Source organism: Colias croceus, chromosome 6, assembly GCF_905220415.1.
Source record: "Colias croceus chromosome 6, ilColCroc2.1".
NCBI classification, from domain to species: Eukaryota; Metazoa; Arthropoda; class Insecta; order Lepidoptera; family Pieridae; genus Colias; species Colias croceus.
Window position 1 is genome coordinate 11896441 of NC_059542.1, and position 12064 is coordinate 11908504.

The window sequence follows — 12064 nt, forward strand, 5'->3', positions numbered from 1 at the left end:
GTTTTCAAGAAATACAGTTTTCTTGGGCAGCATTTCAAACTCAAACTCAAACTCAAAAATATGTATTGACGTTTCAAAAGTGCTTCACGAAGAAGTCTAATTGAATAAATAAATGTTTGAGTTTGAGTTTCTAATCTAAATTTAATTCATTCGTGACTCATGCTATGCCATTTAATGTTAGTTACCACTAAAAGTGTAGGTTAAGCACCGTTAAGCGCGGTCATGCATTGGATGGGTGATCGCTTACTCATTACTGGTATACCCTCAATACTCGCGGGCATTTAGAGCATACAACGGTAGTCGTAAGACAGTGTTTTAACAGGAATACACAAAAAACTGGGTATCTACATGCAATTTGACAGCCGGTTGCTAATCCAAATAGCGAAATAAACAAAATATGACGAGCACGTTGTACGCTTGAATGGGCTTATTCAATCGCCAAATATAATACAACGACCGGTTGAAAATACCGAATCTTTACGTGCTGTGAATGGCAAACTTTACACTACCAGCTACATTACAATTTAAACCTTAAACCAATAATTTAAAAGCTACTTTCTTATGATAATCGAGTATCAAATTTCGCACGTGGTTCTGAATGAAATGGGATGACTTCAGAATATTGATTGACTTCTGTGATACAGCTGTTATAGAGAAGACATAACATGCTTGTTACCACGTGAGATTTTTTCTTTTAAATGTTTTGGAAACATGTCTGCAAATACAAGATTTGAGACACTGATAAGATTGTGTACTATTATACTACGCTATTTTGAAGTTGGGCGATATAAATATACATAACCTTCTTTTTCTTTCAATAAGTATCGTTTACGAAGCGTTTACGATGTAAAAAATACGAAACAGCTCATTTTTTACTGTTACGTATACGTAGTATATTATTATTAGTCTGTGCTGTTACTTAGTTTATATTCATAAAAACAGACACGTTGTTCTGCAAATTGCGTGGTATGTCATCCCAGATGCGTAGATATTTTTAATACAATAGTTTTTTACTGGGTACTAATCTATACTATAGTATTATAAAGTAGAAGATTTTGTTTATTTGTTTGTTTGAACGCGCTAATCTCAGGAACTACTGATCCGATTTGAAAAATTCTTTCGGTGTTGGATAGCTCATTTATCGAGGAGGGCTTATATATCATCAAGCTACGACCAAAAGGACCGGAGCACTGCGGGTAAAAATGCAGGGCACAGCTAATTAATTCTAAAATAAAAATATTCGATATTAAATTAGTGTGATCTCGGTTTAAATGCGATGATATCAACGAAAATACAGGAAAAACAGGTATTTAGTCTGACAAGTTTAGTCATTTTCTGCTTAGAGCTGTTGTAGGTATATGGTATATTTTATGCCTTTAACCTTGAATCAGAACAAATTTTAAGTATGTAATTAAAGTTAAAGTAAGAAATGTATTATTGATGGAATTTTATTCCTATGAAGGTAATTGTCGATTTTTTTCCTGCATATTACTATCATTGCTTTTAACAATTTTTACTATGGTTTCCTGAACAGATGGTTTATGGTTACAAGAACGGTTCCCCGATTTTCTACGAGGGTGAAAAATGCGAGGAAAGCTTTTTGGGGATAAATTTATCTAATCTAAATAAAATATAACAAAACGAACTTTTTTCTTCAATTAAAGAGGTATAATCTGTTTTGAATAGATAAGTATTTATATTATGTAGTTATAGCTAGCATGCAAATAATAATATATAATGCATTTACATAATAGGTAAACAATTATTTATATTTTTGCGCCATTAAATTCGTTTCGATTTAAAATTAGCCATCTATTGGACAGCTGAGGTCAAAAAATATAAACAAATTATATTAACCCCCCACCGGATTTGATAAGTCATGACGACGAGAAATTATTATTATAGTTGTATTATGATGATAACATTAAGCTTGAGACTCACATCATGTAATAAATACGTTTTGTGTTATGTATTCATAGTCAGATCCTCGTCTACCATGTTCGTGTTCGCACTTTTATGTTGCGCTGTTATAATATTATGTTTAGCTTATTTAAACGGAAAATATAATGAACACTATTGGAAGAAAAGAAATGTGCCCTTCTATTCAGAACACAAAGTGATGGGAGTGTTCTGGGACTTTGCAGTTAAAAGGAAGCCAGTCTTTCAAAATTTAAGAAAAGTTTACAAAAAGTTTCGCAATGAACCAGCCGTTGGTATCGGATCACTGTTAACACCGACTTTATATGTGATAGACCCTACTAATATTCAACATGTAGTAGCAACTGACTTCAACTCCTTCAGTCACCGAGGACTGGATATAAACGCAGGCGATCAGCTCGCCGACAATATTCTCTTCATGAATGGAAATCGTTGGAAACTGATGCGTCAAAGCATGTCACCCCTGTTCACATCCACAAAGTTAAAATCCATGTACTATATCATTGATAAAAGTGCCACAGATTTCGTGGACCATTTGAAAGCTAACAGAGACCTAATGAAAGGTAATGCATTTGACACTTTATGTTCATTCTGCAGTGCAGCTATAGGAGGTGCTGTGTTCGGAGTGAGCACAGGATCCATTTTCGATTCGCCTTTCCTTGATATGGCACGCAAATCGACAAAACCAACTTTGATGGGTAATTTCAAGCTCAGTATTGCCAACATGAGCAACCAATTATTCAGCATCTTAGGATTAAAATTATTTACAGAATACGAAGACTTCTTCATAGGTGCCATTAAGCAGATCATACGATTACGAGAAAATGAGAAAACTAAACGACACGACTTCGCTGATATATGCGTAGCTTTACAGAATGCTGGAAACATTGTAGATAAAGATACTGGCTTAGAATTAAAACCAACAGATGAGTTATTGGCAGCGCAAGCCTTCTTCTTCTTTATTGCTGGTGTGGAGCCTACAGCTCAAGTGTTATTTGTCACATTAATAGAATTGGGAAAACATCCGGAATACTTAGAACGAGTCCACGATGAAATTGATGAAGCTTTTAAAAAACACAACAACAAAATGGACTATGACATTGTCATGGGTATGAAGTTACTTGATATGGTTGTAAATGAAGCTATGCGATTGCATCCACCAATTGGGTTTTTAAATAGAAAATGTGTAAAGGACACTGTTCTTCCAGTGGGTAATATTAAAGTTGACAAAGGAACAAGGATAATGATGCCAGTATTTGAAGTACAACATGATGAAGAATATTTCCCAGATCCCGAGAAGTTTATACCAGAAAGATTTGCTCCAGAAAATAAGCACAACATTATTGATGCTACTTTTATGCCATTTGGGAAAGGAAATAGAGTATGTGTGGGTACTAGATACGCTACGTTACAAACTAAAGCTGGTTTGGTTCATTTACTACGCAATTTCACAATAAGGACCGTTATTTCGGGTGAAGGACCCAAATACGTTCCTCATCCAATACAAGTAAGACTTGAGAATATAGACGTTGAATATATACCGAGGCGAATTCCTACATAATTCTAAAATCTCAGTATTAATGTTATTTAATAATAATTAAAATTAATAAGAATTATTTTACTCTTTGTTACCTATACCCATCATCATATTTCATTTTTTTTTTTCAATAAATCGTAATTTATTTATCAAGTTCATTCCCACAACTGTGGTGTTTTGATCGTCATCAAACAACCGAGAGCACGAAAAACCGGTTACCTTAAACCCGTTAAAAATATGTTATTTTAGGTATGAATATCAAAGTTCAAATCTATTTATATGCCAAACAATGCTACTTCTTATTGGAATATAAAAACATTTCTATGATAACCACTGGCAGAAAAAAAACAAACAGTTGATATCATGCTTGTGACCGCTTTGATCCTAGATGACCTATAATATAATACTAGCTTACCGCCCGCGGCTTCGCCCGCTTTGTCCAACCAACCTAATAAATTATATACTAAAACCTTCCGCTTGAATCACTCTATCTATAAAAAAACCGCATCAAAATCCGTTGCGTAGTTTTAAAGATTTAAACATACAAAGGGACATAGGGACAGAGAAAGCGACTTTGTTTTAATGTACATAATTATGTAGTGATGAATCACAAAAAATATTTCTACACCACAAAAGAACAAACTAAAAAATATCACATCAAATCTAAGTAACTTATTTTGGGCACCGCGGATTTATGAAAGGGGTGCAATTTTTTTGTTAATTTTACTATGTTTTTCCATATCACAAAATGTAAATATTATGTTGAATTCTGTTCAATACGATATTTAGAAAATACTTTTTAGAAACCTCTGAAAAAGACACGCAAAATTACAAATAACGACTAAATTACAAATAATTATAGTTAATATGAAACTTATGTTTACTCGTATAAGTATCAAATATTTCAAATCACGAAAACGACAGTGCATGCACATTAATCTTTTTTATTTCGTATTTATTTTTGGCACGAGGAGCGATACACCCATCCTTCCAAGAGCGCTTCTGAGCGCGGTCTGCCGTCTGACGAACGTCGAGAGCAAAATGTATGAAAAAATCGACAGCATTTTGAATTTAGCTCATAATTGAAATAAAATTTTGATTTTGACACAAAAATTGCAACATATATTAAGGACTAGGTATATATCCCTCAAACCATGATGGAAGAACTAGCTGGTAACGGTAAGCAACCAAGGCTGGTCAATCGCTCTAGGCCACTGCTGCTTCGGGACAACGCTAGACCACAAAAAACTGGAAGAGCTGCTATTGGAATGTGTGCGACCGTACTCCCCGGACCTTGCTCCATCAGATTACCATTTTTTTCGGAATCTGGATAACTTCCTACAAAAAAAAATTCAACTCTGATTCGCCTTCAAAGAATTTTTTGAATCTCGTCCCTCCGTTTTTTTAAAGGGATCAACGATCTACCCTTAAGATGACAAAAATGCATCGGTAACAATGGTACATACTTTGATTAACACGTTAGCTGCGAAACAGGGCTTGAAACACCCTGTCCGTGTCTCGTCGTTATAGCGGTAGGAAAAAACGTAAACTTCTCTGTCGTGCGGGAGGCATAACTTCCATCTGGTTCAGTGTAGGAAAGTGATATCTATATATCTGAGATGTGCTATTGATTCCTAGTTCAATGGTATACCGACCTTAATACCGGGTTTCTTAGACCTCGTGCCGCACTGAACAAATAAAAATTCTAACACAGTGCGGAACGAGGTTGCGAACACCTCGTACCACCGCGCACCTCGTACCGCACCCTAAGCTAGCTCACGCGGTTAGTGTTGTGCAACGCATTCGAGACTATTTGTGGAACAACTTATTGAAGCTTTTACAAAGAATGACTTGAATGTAGATACAGGTAATTTACAAACATCCTAACTACTCGTTATAATAAATATCGTTAATAGAAACGTGAATGTGACATGTTGAGTAACTTTCTTCAAATAGGTTGATAATCATGATTACTATTAGTGTGTTTGTTCATTGAATCAACTAGCGGCAAATCCAAAACACCCGGCAATCGGTGTATGGCTGATCAAAATTTAACTCTTGCCCAAGTCAACAAGCCAACAAACAAGGCACATCATCTCTTAAAGGGATCAAAGAAGAGGAGACGTGTAGGATGTTACTAAAAACTCCGCACCTTCTTAACAAGTCGTGAGGCTGACAAAAAAGTAAAGAAAATTCTCACAGAATGCACTGGTTGCAAACAATATTACCTATTGTTTGGCCTGTTTTAATGAAAAACATCCATAAGTTTGATAAATAAATACAATTAAATAAAATCGATATTTCTTTTCCCATCACTAAATTATATGAAAATCTGCTATTGTTCAGTGCGGTATGGGGTACATCAGACCCCACATTTTATTTTACCCCTAGAATCTAAACTAACTAATCTAACCACGGGCGACGGTAGATTTAGGTTAATGAACTCATTGTTAATAATAATCACGACAAAAGCCGCACACTTTGTTTTATTTGGCGCCAAAAAAACGATTTTGGTCTCCTACGGGCGGTGGGGTTTAATATGCCTCGTGCCGCCACAATCTCTGGTATAGGACAAGGTTTAAAACGACCCGTAACGCAGTAATGGAAAGTACAGATATTTCTGTGCCGCAGTGAACGTGTTAATTAAATACATTATACAAAAAAATCGACTTTATACTCCTCCCATACAAAACGCAAATTTCATAATGTAAGGACCTAATATAAAACAATTCTAATGTATTTAAGGAGCCATTTTTTTTTTTACATTCATTTATTCAATTAGACTACTATTTAGTAGCACTTTCGAATCGTCATTACATAGGTAAGTATTTTTAACATTTACCACCGATTCGGAAAGCAGTATCTATGGAGAAGAATCGGCAAGAAACTCCATAGTTGCTCTTTTAACATCATGTAAATATTTTATCAATTCATTATTATCAATTGTCGTTTGTTTATTAATAAAATATGAAAGTCATCGTGATTAAGATAATATTATGATTGATAACAAGCAAACAAGTTAATATATATAGTACTTATAGATAATATCATAATATGTTGAACCGTCCCAACGAATGTGTATAGGCATGTAAACAAATTCTTTTATGGTGTCAGCATGACTATGGAATAGCAATCTGTGTGAAAAAGTGAATTATATCTTCACTATGGTTGAATAGAGCAAACGTAGTAGGCCCTTTATGTTACTTAGGGCTGATTTTTCATTCCTTGGTTAAAACTTATTCAACGAATAAGGTATTAAACTGCCATTTCAAAAATGTATTCTTATTGTCCGCATTTGACAGTTTACAGGTGACATTTTAAAATGTTCGTGTAATACTTTATACGGATAAATTTTAACCAAGGATTGAAAAGTTGGCTCTTAGTCGCGCGAAGTGAAAATTTTCATGTATTTTTTATGTATTTTAAAACGTTATTATTAATAATATTGATGTTTAATGCATAAAACTTCAAAAACAATTTTTTATTTCATTTAATTATAAACAATTAAAAGTTTATGAAATTTAAATAAAAATCACGTGACTATTAAACGCGCCATGACTGGTCACCGTAGTTGTGACGTCATAATGTTATACCTATTTAATAACAGTACAGCGTTTACAAAGGATACTTAGATGATACTTAGATGAGATATTAAAGAAAATTTAAATTAAATATAGGTGTAGATGTTACTGTGGGCGGATTAGTAACAAGTTAATAAATTTGAAATTAATTAACTTGCTTGTTGATATAAAATATAACTCAAGATGAAAATTGTATTGTAGTGTAGTTTCGTTTCTTAATGTCTGAGGCCAATACCTTCTTTGGGTCCCTGCGCCACTCTAGTAAGTAATAAGTAGGTAGGTAAAGTTATAAACAACAAGTTATTATTAGCGATATAACAAAAGAATTGATGAATATTGTGAATTAATTGATTGTTTGTGGAACACAAAATGATCTGATCAGATAGAGATGAAATTTTGCACAGAATGCACATTATAGTGCGGATTAGCAACTATAACAAACTAATACAAAATTTAAACTTAAGTTCATTTATATGATTTATATAAAATACGAAGGAACAATATTTTTTTAATTCTTTTCAGTTTATCTGTTAACTCTAGTAATTCTCTTAAAAAAACCTAATAATTGGATGGCATTGAACTTCAATCAAATAAGATGACGTGGTGATAAGATTAAAATTCGGTATGAAATCATCACACTACATATAAATTTGTGTATTTCCATTCATAGCCAGAAACTCAACAACCATGATCGTGTTCGCGGTTTTAGTTTGCGCTGTAATAATACTATGTTTCGCTTATATCACCGGAAAATATAACGAACATTATTGGAAGAAGAGAAATGTAGCATTTCACTCGAAGCACAAGGTTTTGGGTGTATTCTCGGAATTGCATCTAAAAAGAAGCCAGTTTTTCAAAATCTGTACGAAGTTTATAAAGAACATCGCCATGAACCAGCAGTAGGTATCGGTGCACTGCTAACTCCAACACTATGTGTAATAGATCCCACTAACATTCAATATGTGTTAGCGACCGACTTCTCTTCCTTCAATCACCGAGGACTGGACATAAACGAAGGTGATCAACTCGCCGACAATATTCTCTTCATGAATGGAAATCGCTGGAAGTTAATGCGTCAAAGCATGTCACCGCTGTTCACATCTTCTAAACTAAAGTCCATGTACTACATCATAGATAAAAGCGCCATAGACTTCGTGGAATACATGAAAGTTAACAGAGAGTTATTGAAAGGTAATGCATTTGACACTTTATCTACATTCTGCAGCGCAGCTATAGGAGCAGCTGTGTTCGGTGTGAGCACGGGATCTATTTTTGATTCCCCATTCCTTAATATGGCACGCAATACGACAAAAGCAACTTTGACGAATAGTTTAAAGGTTGCTACTGGTAACTTGAGCAACAGATTGTTTACTCTCTTAGGTTTGAAATTATTTAAAACTCACGAGGAATTCTTCATAGCTGCCGTTAAGAATATAATACGCAATCGAGAGCAGGAGAAAATCAAAAGACATGACTTCGCTGATATATGCGTAACCTTACAGAGTGCTGGTAACATTGTAGATAAAGAAACTGGTCTAGAATTAAAACCAACTGATGAGTTATTGGCGGCGCAAGCCTTCTTCTTCTTTATCGCAGGTGTGGAGCCTACTGCCCAAGCGTTATATTCAACACTAGCTTCCGCCCGCGACTCCGTCCGCGCGGATGTCGGTCTTTGCGTGGATGGTTTATTTCTCCATTTTGAGTAACTCGGACAATGACATCTTATAAATATCTATTGGACCCAAATACGGCTAGGTCTATAATAATACGCAACGTGTGTTCGCGGTACCTACTACAGAACAACGTCTAAGGATAACTGAAAAATTGAAATTAATTTTTTTTCTACGTATTTTTCCAGGATAAAAAGTATCCTATTTTACGCCCAGGATAATAAGGTATAATTATACCAAGTTTCATCGAAATCGAACCGGTAGTTTTCACGTGATGTCTTCACATACAGACAGACAGACAGACAGACAGACAGACAGACAGACAGACAGACAAAAATTTTTTTAATCACATATTTGGGTTTGGTATCGATCCAGTAACACCCCCTGCTAGTTATTTTTTCAATATTTTCAATGTACAGAATTGACCCTTCTACAGATTTATTATATGTATAGATTATTAGAACTAGGCAGAAACCCGGAACACTTAGAAAGAGTCCACAATGAAATCGACGAATCTTTTAAAAAACATAATAATAAAATGGATTACGACGCCGTCATGGATATGACCCACCTTGATATGGTTGTAAGTGAAGCTTTGCGACTGCATCCACCCGTCGGTTTTATAACAAGAAGATGTGTAAAAGATACTCTTCTACCAGTGGGTAATATTAAAGTTGATAAAGGCACCAGAATAATGACGCCAATATTTGCAGTACATCACGATGAAAAATATTATCCCGAACCTGAGAAATTTATGCCAGAACGATTCTCTCCGGAGAATAAGCATAAAATAATAGATGTTACATATATGCCCTTTGGAAAGGGAAATAGAGTATGTATAGGCAACAGATACGCATTATTACAAGCTAAAGCTGGTTTGGTACATTTGCTTAGAGATTTTACAGTCACGACCGTTACAGGAGAGGGGGGAGCCACATACGCACCTCATCCAGCTCAAGTTAGACTTAGCAATATAAATGTTGAATTCATACCGAGGAATCCAAAATAGTTAATTTATTGGATCAATAAGAAATATAATTTAAGTAAGTATTTAATAAAATTTGATATAATTAATTTGCTTTTTTATTTTTACGACCAATCATTTGTATATTATGTGGTTATGGTAGGTAAATTAGGAATTTGTTTTTATCTATATTACAGACTTATGATTGATAGGTTTAATTGTATTAGAGCAATCAAGATTAATTGATAAACACTTATCGATAAATACTCACGTAGGTATAAGTATATTTTTAGACTAGTTACTAATAACGATAAAAAATATTTCCTTGTTTACCTCTCGTGGACAAAAAGCTTAAAAGTCATTCTCCTTCTAAAAAAATATGGAAATAAAGTGGGGAATCAATTTTTATTTACTTATCAGAATTTTTAAGATTTTTTTGGGCCTTTACTAACATTATAATTTCAAGATATGTTCGTTTGTTTGTCTTTCTTTCAGTATTGTATGATAGGATTGTAGTGTCTGAAATATTGTGATGAACATTATTCTTGAAAATAGCATCGCTGGAAACTATTTTTTTAAGCTATTGCATAGCTTCTATCGCGGGCCTTGAGCGCGGGGACCGAATCGAGAAATTCCGTAACAAAAAAAACCTCACGCACCCCACTCCGACGGGCGGAGGTGTGGCTTGAAGGCATAGCATGCAATAGCTTTACCGCGGCAGTCCCCGAGCGCCACACGTCGTTTTTTTTTTGTATTAACAACTAATCCACGCACTATCTCAAGGATCGTTTTGTATCAATAACTAGCTGCTCCGCGTGGTTTCACCCCCGTGGCTCCACTCCTGCTGCCCGTAGCGTGATGAAATATAGCCTATAACCTTCCTCGATAAATGGGCTATCTAACACCGAAAGAATTTTTCAAATAGGACCAGTAGTTCCCGCTATTAGTGCGTTCAAACAAACAAACAAACTCTTCAGCTTTATAATATTAGTATCGATTAAAACAATTTCGAAAATGCTAGTCATTTATTGAGGACTAGGTTTCCGCCCGCGGCTTCGCCCGCGCAGTCAAAGAAAAACCCGTATAGTTCCCGTTCCCGTGGGATTTCCGGGATTGCATAATTTTCTCGGGATAAAAAGTAGCCTATGTCCTTTCTCGGGTATTAAAAAATCTTCATACCAAATTTCATAAAAATTGGTTCAGTAGTTTAGGCGTGATTGAGTAACAGACAGACAGACAGAGTTACTTTCGCATTTATAATATTAAGTATGGATTATTATCTATATACTTAATTACTCATATTGTTTTGATATATTATATGCATGGCTTAACTAATATGTATGTACAAAATAAATATATGATAACGATACCTATCTTCTCTAGTTACCATGTAGGTATGTTTGCATATTCATTTTAATAATCTATACTAATACTAGCGGTCCGCCCCGGCTTCGCCCGTGGTACATATTAACGTTTTCTCTACATAAGAACCATCCTCGTACTTCAAGGAATATAATAAAAAAAGAATTATCGAAATCGGTTCAGCCGTTCTCGAGTTATGGAATTACAACGAAAAGTGGCATTGATTTTTATATATTAGATTATAAAGCTGAAGAGTTTGTTTGTTTGAACACGCTAATCTCAGGAACTACTAGTCGAATTTGAAAAATTCCTTCGGTGTTAGATAGGACATTTATCGAGGAAGGCTATAGCCTATAGGCTATATATCATCACGCTAAGACCAACAGGAGCGGAGCAATGCGGGTGAAACCGCGAGGAACTGACTGAGGAGGAGGAACGAGGATAGATTAAATAGAGACTATATTCACTATAATATCGGTCATATTTTTTCATAATCCAGGTTAGGTATTTGGAACGACTGTAGTGATTTCAATTGGATTTTCACTAGGTGACAGATGAGTTATTTGCAAAATATAGTTATTTTACTTAACATTACGTGATGAATGAATGATTTTATGAACGTGGACTAGTATTTATTAAATTAAGCCGATAATGATGATTTATAAGTTATGATTAAATGTACATTATTCACGATGATATTATGCATTTCATGTCGAGTGCAATATATTTAATTAACAACATAATTAATAATGGCACTTAACATCGTATTAATCAATATTTACCACGTGTAAATAATTATTATGATTGTACGTAATATTGTATCGCTTTAAGGGTGCGTATAAGGCAAAATTTTAAATTACCAATCTTCTATTAGCTGATATTCAGGAGCAAATCTAAAAAATACAATCAATATCGAACTAGATGATATTTTCAAGGATTCTGTGTGATCAAAAACATGAAGTAAAAACAAAATCGACTCGATAAAAATATCACGAAGTTACCTCTAATTTTC

The 12064-nt window shown here is 34.5% G+C and overlaps 1 protein-coding gene and 1 pseudogene across 1 annotated transcript; both read left to right on the plus strand.

Annotated features, from left to right (window-relative positions):
* Positions 1–1993: 1993 nt before the first annotated feature.
* LOC123692387 (cytochrome P450 6k1-like) lies at positions 1994–3554 on the plus strand. The gene has a single exon (XM_045637127.1). It carries the CDS (start codon positions 1997–1999, stop codon positions 3497–3499), a length of 1503 nt encoding a protein of 500 aa, XP_045493083.1. The 5' UTR covers positions 1994–1996; the 3' UTR covers positions 3500–3554.
* Positions 3555–7689: 4135 nt separating this feature from the next.
* On the plus strand, positions 7690–9748 carry LOC123692388 (annotated as a pseudogene).
* The last annotated feature ends 2316 nt before the right edge of the window (positions 9749–12064 follow it).

Bases quoted from the DNA above. Each gene is read 5' to 3' on its own strand.
- LOC123692387 (XM_045637127.1), top strand. From the start codon at position 1,997: ATGTTCGTGTTCGCACTTTTATGTTGCGCTGTTATAATATTATGTTTA.